Source organism: Quercus robur, chromosome 5 (genome assembly GCF_932294415.1).
Source record: "Quercus robur chromosome 5, dhQueRobu3.1, whole genome shotgun sequence".
Lineage (NCBI taxonomy): Eukaryota > Viridiplantae > Streptophyta > Magnoliopsida > Fagales > Fagaceae > Quercus > Quercus robur.
In genome coordinates, this window is record NC_065538.1 from 28,490,406 (window position 1) to 28,503,365 (window position 12,960).

The window sequence follows — 12,960 nt, forward strand, 5'->3', positions numbered from 1 at the left end:
TCGTAAGTAGTTGGTTTCCCCAGAGGCTTGGGTCCGAGGACCATACAAGGCCTTGGTTCTGTCCAAAACTTGTATTCTCTTTGTAAGTAGTTGGTTTCCCCAGAGGCTTGGGTCTGAGGACCACACAAGGCCTTGGTTCTGTCCAAAACTTGTATTCTCTTCGTAAGTAGTTGGTTTCCTCAGAGGTTTGGGTTCGAGGACCATACAAGGCATTGGTTCTGTCCAAAACTTGTAGTCTCTTCGTAAGTAGTTGGTTTCCCCAGAGGCTTGGGTCCGAGGACCATACAAGGCCTTGGTTCTGTCCAAAACTTGTATTCTCTTTGTAAGTAGTTGGTTTCCCCAGAGGCTTGGGTCTGAGGACCATACAAGGCCTTGGTTTTGTCCAAAACTTGTATTCTCTTTGTAAGTAGTTGGTTTCCCCAGAGGCTTGGGTCCGAGGACCATACAAGGCCTTGGTTCTGTCCAAAACTTGTATTCTGTTTCTTAATTTATCTACTTCCTAAAGGTTAGCTCCTCGAATAAGGTGGGGGAAACTAGCTTGATGTTTAAAGCCCCTAGACTTGCCGTGCCACTGGCATTACGAGGCGTAGCCCCTAGTAGGAAATTGTGTCGGAATAACAACAATGTGTCGCCGGTCGTAAAGGCATCGTCGTAGACCCTTGTTCGACAGAAACTCAACTCCACCGCCGCTCGAGCTAAGACGCAAGCCTTCCCCCACAGACGGCGCCAATTGTAGGGTCACGTCCCGCGACGAACCGCAGTAGTGTTGGGTTCGCGCGTGAATAGGCCCAAACAATATCATTTGTAGAGAGTGGATTAGAAAGGCTAGGCTTCGGCTACCCAGCGGTGGGTTTCTGTGGTGCTCAAGTGTGATTGAGGTGTCTTCACCCTTGGAGTCTTTCTCCTGGAGGTGGAATGGGAAGCCCTTCTTTCTTGGCCAGTCTTCCTCCAGCCCCCCTTCTAGATTACTTATTTTTTCTTTTATACTAGCCTGCATTCACTTTCCTTCGTCCTCGTGTAGGGTCAACCTTTACAGCACTGATACTTGTCCCGTCAGTCCAAGACAAAAATCGTAGGGAGTGGTTGATAAAGCTAAAGCATACGGCTCTGTTAGGTGCAGAGCTAGGTATGGGGCAGGTAGTAAGGGCAGCCTTTCCTAGATATTTTAGATTTTCTTTCAAGTTTGTCCCTATACCGTTTTTGCCCTTCTTCTTGGTGGAGCTTTGGGTCAGCCGAGGACTGCACTGTCTTCGGCTGCTTCTCCGGGCCAATTTGTGCTTCACGTTATTGAGTTTGGATTGTAACCCTCTTCGGCTTGGGCCTTAGGGCTCCCCATGAATAAATGGGCTCGGCCCATAAATTGCTGGGCCCCACATTAATAATGTCACACTATTCTCCAAAATATTTCATTTATTGAACTAGACTTTTATTTGATTTAAAAAATACTCTTATTAATAAACAGTGACTTCAAAACACACGTTTTTTACAACACCTATAACTACTGGTTTTGAATTCAAAAAGATAACTCCTAAAATTTAGATTTTTTTCTTCCTTCATGTTTATCTTTTATCTTTTTTCTTTTTTTTTTGTTCCTAAAAAAAAAAAAATGTTCATCTTTTTTTCATCCAAATAAAACATCTCCAGTTATAATAAAAAAAAAAAAAAAAAAAACACCTGTGACTTTTTTTCCCTTCATGTTGATCTTTTTTTCTCAAATTTAGCCATTTGTTTTTCATTTTTCATCTGAATAGAACACTTCCATTTTTTGATATATATATATATATATATATATATAAACCCTTAGCCAATAGCCACATACAATTACTATTCATTTTTAAAAAAAAAAATAGTTATCCGTTCCCCAATCTTTTCTCCATATCACTTTTATTATTATTGCAAGGCCCCATCACACCACTTTCAAATAGAGGTTCAAAAATGAAATTACGGTTACAGCCTATTTCTAAAGCTTATCGTTTATATTTGTTTAGAAAAAAAAAATATATATATATATATATATTTATATATCACGTTCATCTTTTTGATTCTTTTAAAAAATCTCACATCTTAGAGCACTTCCATCAGGTGTGCCAAATGTCAAATATTTGGCACATTTGACACACCAAACACAAAAACAAGCCCTCATAAGTCGTTCTAAATCTCAAAAAATTTAGAACATGTCTACAGTATCGTCTCAAATATGAGATGGTACGGACAACAATGCCATTACTGTTTAGCTTTATTTAATTCGTTTTTTCTCTCCCCTCCATCATTTGTCTCTCTCCGGCTCTCCGTCTGCAACCCATCTCTCTCTCTCTCTCACTGGCTCTTTCTCTCAGACCCAACCACCATCATCATCACTACCCGATCGGTGAACAGACCCAACCATCATCATTATCATCACTTGATCACTCCACACCCAGCCACCATCATCACTCACCCTGATCGGCGAACAGACCCATTCAAGCCGAAACCCACTCGATCCGAACACCCAGCCACCATCATCACCCACCCTGATTGGCGAACAGATCCATTGAAGTTGTCGAGATCGTCGCCTCGCCACTTCAGGGCCATGGAGACGTGGGTTCTGACGAAGCCAGTGGCGCCGGTGATGAAGACGGTGAGGCCGGAGTCGGAGCGACGGTGAGCCGAATGAGTGACGTGGCGCTCCCAGTTGGAGCTGCCATAGGAGCTGAGAGATCGGCGAGGGTTGGAGCCAGAAGGAGAAGAGACAAGGAAAAAGTACACCAAAAAAAAAGAGAGAAGGAAAAAGAAGCAGAGACCAGAGAGAGAAAAAAAGACAAAAACGGAGAGAAAAAAGACATTTACGGGTTGTGTTTTTTTTTTTTTTTTTTTTTTGAGGTGCCGGTGGTGGCCGTCGGTGTTTGTGCCGGTGGTGGCCGTTAGTGATGATGATGATGATGATGATGATGATAGTGATAGGGATAGGGAGGAGAAGGTAATATATTATTTTAATGTGTAGTGAATATTATTTTAATGTATAGAATTGAAGTATAGAACATCTGATAAATGATATGTTGTAAAATTATGTGCTAAAATGATAAAGTGGGTTTTTGGTGTGTCAAAATGGCATTTTTTTTAGAGAGCTGATGAGAATGCTCTAAGAAGTCATCTACCCATGCACAACAATCTTGAATTAGTATAATTAAAAAAGTTTTTTTCTCTAAAAAAAAATAGAAGAGTTATATACACACACACTTGGTTGGGGTGTACTCGCTAAGTCAATGCAGAGGCAAAGAATCTACTCCAAGCAAAAGTGGGGCGGATGTAGATAATAGGAAATTCGCCTCATACTTGTTGGGTGTATACTTGTGAGTAAAGTCTCATATTGAATAAGGATAAAGAAGAATAAGTTGTTAAAATATAACATAGTTGAGCTCATACATATTATGCTTAGGTCTTTTGGGATAAATGTGTCTTTGTATATATTATATTAACTATTTGAAGGAAAAAAAAAAAAAAAAACTATTCAAAAAGTCTCTCTAGAGAGTTTTTTATGGTACCTATTATTTTTATTTATTTATTATGCAAATCCAAATGTCAAATATCATAATCATTTTTTTTTTTTTTTTGAGATAGAGAAATATCATGATCAATTTTATCATTATTATTTTTTAGGAAAAAATATCATGATCAATTGATTATGAATGAATGTAAAGTCCTACCAAAAATATATTGAATGAAAGTAAACGCATAATCATAGGCAGCACTATTTATGGAGTAGCAAGTAACCGCATTTCATGTGACTAATTGTGATTGGCATAGGAAATTAGGAATCAATCACCTTGAAACTAACACGTTTCTTTTACTACTTTTCTATGATCATCAGATTATTATTATTATTATTATTTTTTGGTTAAGGATCATCAGATTAAATTGGAAAATGGATTGGCGTTCTTCTGTTTCCCATTAAACATTATTAAAAAAAAAAAAAAAAAATTAACAAGAAGTCTTCTCTGATTGGAGCGTAGATGTCACATCGAACAAGCGCGCGTGACCACCATTTCCACGTCAGAAGCAAGCGTGCCATTAGTGAACGTAACTCGTATATTCCTTAACACCCTACACTTCTGTATATTTCCAAAACAACCCCCCAAAACTATTTACATTCTCACCATCAACCCCAAATACTAAACCCAAAGAAAAGGAAAAATTATTTTTTTTAACCCTATAGTTTAAGAGTGTAACATATACTATCATATAGTTTCCAAATTTTTTTTTAATTAATTAATTAATTATTTTTATTTATTTTTTTATTAAAATAATGTTAGAACTCATTTCTCTCTCTTGTGTGTGTTTGTTTCTAAAAAAAAAAAAAGTTACAAATTAAACATAAGGTTTTAAAAAGTAATAAATTAAACCTGTAGTTTGAAAAGTAAAAAAATTAAATACTAAAGTTTTAAAAGGTAACAAATTAACCTCATTCTAGTTAAGTCGAATTGCATTGTGTTACTTCAAAGTTTAACATTTTTTAATTTTGAGAAAAATGTTTAGATTTAGAGTTTAACATTGATTGAAAGTTGTCAAAAGTCTTATAATTCAACTAATACCTTTTAGTGGGTTGCAGTTAGCTCAACGAGTAAAGTTTTTTGTTGTCGAATAAGAGAAATAATATTCAATCATTACAAACACCAAAAACTTATTAGTATCTTATCCTGATGATAAAGAGCAACTATTATAGAACAAACATTAAAAATTGAAATTCAATTATAGATCTCATATAAAAAAAAAAACTTTTAACGTTTTCAACAAAAATGTTTAAGATTAAAATTCCACCACTCCAAACTATCAAATTATCAAAAAAATGGGCTAAAGGTGTAATTTGTTATATTTTGAAACTTTAGGGTTTAAATTATTGGCTAAAATATTATTTTGATTCCTAAATTTTACCAAAAAATTGTTTTTTATTCTTAAACTATTGAAAAATTTTGTTTTTCACTCCTAAACTATTGAAAATGTTTCACTTTATACCCTTAAACTTAAAATATATATATATATATATATATATTATCCCTAAATTATTGAAAAGTTATTTTTTTTGTTTGTCTCTATTTTTGTCTTTTAAGGTATTTAAAAAAAAAAAAAAAACTGTTTACAAAGTTTAAGAATGAAAAAATAACAATTTAAAGTTAAGAGATGAAAAATAATTTTTTGGTAATGAACCAAAATACTAATATTTTATTTTTACCTTAATTTATTTGACATGCCTTATATTATTGAAAATATACTAGAACCACAATAAGTGACACAATTTTAATTTTTGCCTCAATTTGCCAATGTAGCAGGTTATAGATCTATCATTTTTTTTTTTTTTTGTTGTGGAACTAGCAATTTTTCTAGATTATTATGTAGATTACTATGGGATTTAAGATGTAATTTGTTTAAAAGAAATTAATAATAAAAAGAAAAAAGAAAAAAGAAAAAAACCGAGCTTAGGGCAAAACTAACCACCTCATAGATTGAGATTGCCATTAATCATCACACAAAAAACACAATTGAGAGAATGCGTGTAGAAGTGTGATGGTGAATCAACCCACTGTACAAGTTGTTGTTGTTGGTGTTACTCCTGAGTCCTGGCTCAACCGAAACCCAATTCAAGCATGACCGACGATACCACCTTCTCTCCCTCCGACCACGCCTTGTCCCCATGCCCTAATCTCGACATCACCGTAAGTATCTTCTCCTCTCTCTCTCTCTCTCTCTCTCTCTCTCTCTCTCTTTGAGGTTTTGAATTTGACCTGAATCGCTAGTTCAATGAATGAGTGGAATTCTTTTTTTTTTTTACATACATACATGCATGTATTTCTATGTATATTATATATATATTCACATGCCTATATGTATATGAAATGTTAGAGAGAGGATGTGCATGTGATGTGATTAAAGATTGAAAGCTACATGATGGGTTTTTTTTTTTTTGGATACAATCAAATTTAAATTTGTCTCTAAAATGTTTTTAATTTTAAAAATCATTTAGAATGATAGTGTATATTTGTTGATAATTTGTGAATAACAACATTAAATTCTTGGTCTCAAAAATTAAGGTAATATGTGAATGTGAATGTGAATGTGAATGGTTTTGAATGACCCGAAAAACGATAATGAAACGAAAAAAATTTGTTAATCACCTGGGGATTCAGCTTAGGTTGCTGGAAGTTGTAGTGGGTTTGGCATGAGTTTTAGGTTCGGTTCTTCGCTGTTGATGTGCACGGTTGAAGAAGAAAGGGATCTGAAATGCACTGAGGCTTCTAAAGAAAAAAAAAAAAAAAAAATAGATACATTCATGTTGATTCTAAAGCATAATGGAATGTTGTATGGTGTTGGTAACATGGTCTAGCTCCTTTAGTCGGCCACGTGTTATGTGCTAGAGAAGTCATTTGTGCACAGAGTATTCCCTAAAGAAAAGATTTAGTTATTATTATCCTGGTTACTGCTTGTGCTTGACAGGTTCTCTAGATTAAGCATGAGGAGATATTAAGGCAACTTGGTGCTAACCTTATGGTACAGTTTGCACACTTGTTTTAAATAGTAGTTAATTTTGATGGGTAGAATGTCTAAAACGTTATTACAATGGGTAAGTGTTGTAGATTGGAGAAACCCACATGCCCATAGCAGCATAAATAAGTAAATACCATTATTAACAGGTTAATGGAGGAGAGATCAAGATTGTTGGTTGTTCTTGTGTCTGGGTACTACAGTACTAGTTTAAGATTACAAGAGTTGCTGCAATAACTTAACTGATAGGCCTGATAGAATCCTTGAAGTATCTCTTGCCATTGAATAACTCCTTCATGTCATAACTGGTAGAATTTGGCTCAATCTGAGTTGTTAAAGTCGACAATTTTATATAAGTAAAATGACAAAACAGTTCATTTTGCATGATGAATAGGTATTTTTTATGTTCATCATTGTGAACGTAGAGTATTTTTTACCATCTTTAATAGAATATTATTTATCAAAAACTATATTGAAGGAGGCCCTTAACCACTACAGGATGTTAAGAAATAAATTGGGAATGAGAAGAATTTATCAAGCTTGAGTGCATGAGATCATAGAATTCTTGTAGAGAACATTGGCATAAGAAATGATAGGTAAAGCTCTTCAAAATGAATATACTGATCAATTGATTAGTAGAAAGATGATAAATGGAATAGCAGTGTGCAGAAACAAAACCAGATAAAGCTATATTAATACCGAAGAAAGGCTGATGGACTGGGAATGTACTGATGATTGATAGAATGGTAGACAAAATTATTTATGGAGTTGATTCGCATTTTTTTTTTTTAAATACTACATATAAGGACAGCTTTAAAACATATGTGTAAGTGTGTGGAGGAAATAAAAGATGGAAATTTTGTGGAGACCATCTCTAAGCTTGGTAGCTTCACAACACCCCCCCCCCCCCCCCTTCTCTCTCTCCCCTTCTCAATTTTCTCTGTTTTTACCGTAGTTGTTAGCTTATGAAACATCATTGGTATTGATGGTTTGTTTCTTATACCAGATAGAAGAAGGTTCTCAAAACAGCGACCAACTGCTTGAGCATGATGGTGACCTTGAGAATGACCATGGAACTGAGCAATTATTTGAGATTGATGGTGATGACCATGAAGGCAATGACCTTGAGAATGAATGTGAGCAACTGTTTGAGATTGAAGGCAATGACCTTGAAACTGACAGGGATGATACAACCATAGTTGATTTTCAAAATGGCATATCTGAAAGAAAGGACTATCCCCCACCAGTTGTGGGGATGGAGTTTGAATCATATGATGATGCTTACAATTATTATAATTGCTATGCCAGGGAACTTGGATTTGCCATCAGGGTGAAGTCTTCTTGGACAAAACGCAACAGCAAAGAGAAGCGTGGTGCAGTGCTGTGTTGCAATTGTGAGGGTTTTAAAATGATTAAAGAAGCAAACAGTCGCAGGAAAGAAACAAGAACAGGTTGTCTTGCAATGATTAGGTTGAGGTTAGTGGAATCTAACAGGTGGAGAGTTGATGAAGTCAAGCTTGAACACAACCATTCATTTGATCCTGAAAGAGCGCAAAACTCCAAGTCACACAAGAAGATGGTGATTGGGGATAAAAGAAAGTTAGAACCAACTGTTGATGTGGAAGTACGAACAATCAAGTTGTATCGAACACCTGTAGTAGATGCAATGGGATATGGAAGCTCAAACTCTAATGAAGGAGAAGCTAACAACCATTTTGATCGTTCTAGGCGCTTGAAGCTTAAAAATGGAGATGCACAAGTCATTTATGATTACTTCTGTCGGGTTCAGTTAACAGATCCAAATTTTTTCTATGTGATGGATCTCAATGATGAAGGGCATTTGAGGAATGTGTTTTGGATTGATTCTAGGTCTAGGGCTGCATATGGTTATTTTGGTGATGTAGTAGTGTTGGACACAACATGCTTGTCAAACAATTATGATATTCCTGTCTTGGCATTTGTTGGTGTGAATCACCATGGGCAGTCTGTTCTGCTGGGTTGTGGTTTGCTTGCAGATGAAACGCTAGAAACATACATTTGGTTGTTTAGGGCATGGCTTACATGTATGTCTGGTCGGCCTCCTCAAACTATCTTAACAAACCAGTGCAGGGCCATGCAAACTGCAATTGCAGAGGTGTTTCCCAGAGCTCACCATCGATTTTGGTTGCCACTTGTAATGCAAAGCATGCTTGACAGTTTGAGTGAGTATCAAGAATATGATGCATTTCAGACAATATTGAGGAGGACAGTATATGACTCTATAAAAGTAGAAGAATTTGAAATGGCTTGGGAAGATATGATCCAGCGTTTTGGAGCAAGGGAACATGAGTGGCTTCGAATCCTGTATGAAGATCGAGAACGTTGGGTTCCAGTATACTCGAAAGACACATCATTTGCTGGAATGTCCAACTCTGAAATGGTTGGTACAGTGAGTGCTTTTTTCGACGGTTATATGTATCAACAAACTTCTTTGAAAGAATTCTTTCACATGCATGAGATAGTTCTACAAAAGAAGCATCAGAAAGAAGCTCTTGATGATCTTGAGTCAAGAGATTCAAGCGACATTTTGAAAACAAGTTGCTATTATGAGTTGCAGCTCTCTAAATTGTATACAAAAGAAATATTCCAGAAGTTCCAAGATGAGGTGGTGATGATGTCTTCTTGTTTTAACATAACACAAGCTCATACAAATGGACCTGTTGTAACATACATGGTGAAAGAACGTGATGGAGAGGAGATTCTGAGGGATGTCAGGAATTTTGAAGTTATGTATGATAAAGCAACAGCAGAAGTTCGCTGCATTTGCAGTTGCTTTAACTTCAAAGGCTATCTTTGCCGACATGCATTATGTGTCCTTACCTATAATGGTTTGGAGGAGATTCCGTATCAGTATATTTTGTCAAGATGGAGGAAGGATTTTAAGCGTTTGTATGTACCAGACCTTGGCTCCAATAATGTTGATACTACAAACCCGGTACAGTGGTTTGATCATTTGTACAGACGAGCCATGCAAGTTGTTGGGGAAGGGATGATATCACAAGATCATTATATGGTAGCTTGGCAAGCGTTTAAAGAGTCTTTGAATAAGGTCCGTCTTGTAGCAGAGAAGCACATGTAAAGCAGATAACACTAATAATAGTAATAACAATGTGGATAACTCTTTGCGTCAATTTTTTTCTCTTTCATGGGGCAAAGTCTTCAATTTTGTTCATGTAGCTGCCTTGGTATCTTTATATATATATATATATATATATTGAAAATGCACAACAGCAAGCTTGATTACTAAAGATATTATATAACAATACAAATATACAATTACTATCGTCCTTTTTTATAACATTACAGACCTAATCAGGTAAGGATAGCAAATTAACAAAACCATTCTACCCCCCACATTGGATATATGGGGAGAGGACCTTTTTTGAAAATTATATTATTTAATACTTGCGGATTCCCCTTAATAGATTTTGGCTAAGAGAAAGGATGATAAGCAAGTTTCAAACCTTCATTTTAATTCCATATTTTACACACGGATGCCTATGTTAACAAAAGCTCTACAACTGTGTAAGCCTTCAATAAAAATGGCTCGGTTAATGAAGATCTTTCAGTCTGATTTGAACTTTAAACCTTAGTTTGTACATGTTTTGTTTTTCATTTCAGATCATACTTTGAAGAGGGGTTACTCAATTGTGTGAGAACATGACATGGCTTAATTTTATAACATAAAACTTCAACTGGAGGAAAATCAAGGAAACCAAGAAAAGGATTGAGCAAAAAATCCAAGCCCAAATCATAAGGAAAATGGACTCCGAATATAAAGCTTTCCATTGAAATTGATTAAGTCAATTGATAAACTTTTTTTGTTTTATAACTTGTTGAGGAGATAAGTTGTCATTAGTTTAACAACACTTTAACATGAGAGTCTAGGATCTTAAAAAATTGACTAAGAAGGGTATGATATGCACTCTTTGTGTGTTTGTTGTCTGAAGTGTGGAGAGAGGGAGAGAGTAGGAAAAAAAAAGAAAAAGAAAAAGAAAAAGAAAACAAAACACTAGTTAAAATTTGGAACATGGATGGGTATATAAAAGACAGCTTAATAGTACGAGTTAAAAAGGTTTTTTTTTTTTTTTTTTTTTTTTTTTTTTTTTTTGTGGAGAATCAGCCCCATGAGGCAATTTTATTAGATAGCTAAAAGATCAGTTACAAAATCTTATAAATATCAGGCGGAATAGATTCCATTCAAACGTACATGGAAAAAGAAAGTCTTGCTCTCTTGGTTAAAGCATGAGCCAAAACATTACCTTGCCAAAGTGTATGAGAGAAAGAAAAGCTCTGTAAAGAGCTAACTGAAGACAATATATCTTTAACAATGTGACCAAAAGACGATTGGGGCAGATTATTACTTCGAAGAGCATTAATGGAAATTGCAGAATCTCCCTCAAAGATAGAGCTGTGCAGATCCAATTCCTTGATAAAAAGGACTGCTCTTCTAGCAGCAAGTCTCCACCAAAACCACAGAAGATGGCAAGGGAATAATTTCGGATTAAGCCGTCAAAACTTCTGCATTCAAATCTTCAAATATGGCCCCATCAAAGTTAGTTTTTAGCTCATCCGGGTCAGGTGGCTTCCAAACAATTTTGCTGGGGTGAGGTTTTGTCTAAGTTTTTTGCCGAAGTTTTTAGAAACAACTGAGTTGCTGGCAAACCAAACAAGAAACCTTATTCAAAGGTTCGATTCTATCTCCCAATCTGCTTTTATTCCACCGAGTCCATAAGGACCAGCAGGTCATAACAAATAAATTCAGCACCTCTTGGATTAACCAAGACTAACCCAAAGAGCTCAGCAAATGATTCCAATGGATGAGTTCCACCATTCAGTCCACTGAAGTCCCTGTTCCAAACTGACTTTATAGAATCACAGCCACAAACTGCATGAAGAATTGTTTCTGGTTCACGTTGACAGATGCTACAAGTTGGAGAAGAAATCAATTTTCTCTTAAACAAATTTGCCAAGGTAGGCAGTGAGTTGGTACAAGCTCTCCACACAAAAAGATTTCACCTTACTGGGAACATTCAGCCTCCAAACACCAGCCCAGAATTTCTTTGACGCCTCAGAGTTTGATGCCGAAGGTAAATTACTATGCTTCGAGTCACAAAGCAGACGATAGTCCGATTTTAATGAATATGATCTACTCATAGCTTTCAGCCACATCAGGATGTCTTCTTAGGGAGTCATACAATGAGGGATATCTTTAATTCGTAGTGCCTCAAAAGGTAGAAATAATTGATCGATTATGTTAACATTCCACCACCTTGTCTCTTCATCCACCAATATATCTACAGTAGCATCAATAGGTAACAGATTTGGTAGTGACACCACCATCCCATGCTCTTCACTAGGTAACCATTTGTCATGGTAAATTTGGATTGAGCTCCCATTCCCTACCCTCCACTTTGCCCCCATAGCTATAACCTTGCGAGCTTTTAGGATACTTCTCCAAGCGTTGGAACCTGAATTTACCTTGGCCTCAAACACGTTACCCAAAGGAAAATATTTCGCCTTAAAATCCTTATAGAAAAGGGAATCTGTATCATATACTAGTCCCCAAATTTGTTTTGCTAACATCGCCTCATTGATTTTGGAAGACAACATTTCCCATTTAGTCCAGTGAATCTTTCTTCTATCTCCCCTTTGTCCCCACCAGAATTTTCAGATCATGGCCTCAATATCATCGCATAGACCGACAGGTAATTTAAAACAACTCATGGCAAAAGTTGGAATAGCTTGCATCATAGCTTTTAACAAAACTTCCCTTCTAGCTTGAGATAAAAGTTTTTCCTTCCACTCTTATAATTTCCCCTAGATCCTCTCCTTTATGTAGTTTAAACTTTCTCTTTTATTTTTTCCCACCACAGCAGGCAAACCAAGGTACTTCTCATATTCTTTGATTTTCAGGGACTCCCAACAACTCCTTGATATACTCTTTAGTAGCTGCATCTACGGATTTACCAAAAAACAGATTTGTTTTTGCCTTGTTAATCTGCTGACTAGATGCTTCTTCATAGAGGATCAAAATATCCTGGATTGCTTGGACATCACCCAATCTAGCTTGACAAAAGAGTAAGGTATCATCTGCGAAAAATAAATGGGAAATTCGCGGACCATGTTTGCATAAGGAGAAGCCCTTGAGATTTCCCAAATTTACCTCATGTTGGATAAGATCATTAAGGCCTTTAGAGCATAGTAGGAAGAGATAAGGTGACAAAGGGCCACCTTGACAAATCCCCCTCGTAGGCTATATATGACCCCTAGGTTCACCATTTATCAATAACTAGTCGTGGACCCACGTGTTAGGCATGATAAATTTTGTCATGTTAGTGTTATTATTATTAATATTTTTCTATGTATTACTACTCAAGTTGCATTATATATGTATGACCAATATAT

The 12,960-nt window shown here is 36.0% G+C and overlaps 1 protein-coding gene across 1 annotated transcript; it reads left to right on the forward strand.

The window, feature by feature from the left end:
* The first annotated feature begins 5,444 nt into the window (after window positions 1-5,444).
* On the forward strand, window positions 5,445-9,683 carry LOC126725712 (protein FAR1-RELATED SEQUENCE 8-like). Its single transcript, XM_050430568.1, has 2 exons — window positions 5,445-5,687; window positions 7,520-9,683. The coding sequence occupies exons 1-2, from the start codon at window positions 5,619-5,621 to the stop codon at window positions 9,629-9,631; spliced, it is 2,181 nt and encodes a 726-aa protein (XP_050286525.1). The 5' UTR covers window positions 5,445-5,618; the 3' UTR covers window positions 9,632-9,683.
* Window positions 9,684-12,960: the final 3,277 nt, after the last annotated feature.

What these genes read in the sequence shown, in the direction of transcription:
- LOC126725712 (XM_050430568.1), top strand. Translation starts at nt 5,619, where the DNA reads ATGACCGACGATACCACCTTCTCTCCCTCCGACCACGCCTTGTCCCCA. An exon ending in GCCCTAATCTCGACATCACC is followed by an intron (nt 5,688 to 7,519) that starts GTAAGTATCTTC and finishes TTCTTATACCAG; the next exon opens with ATAGAAGAAGGTTCTCAAAA.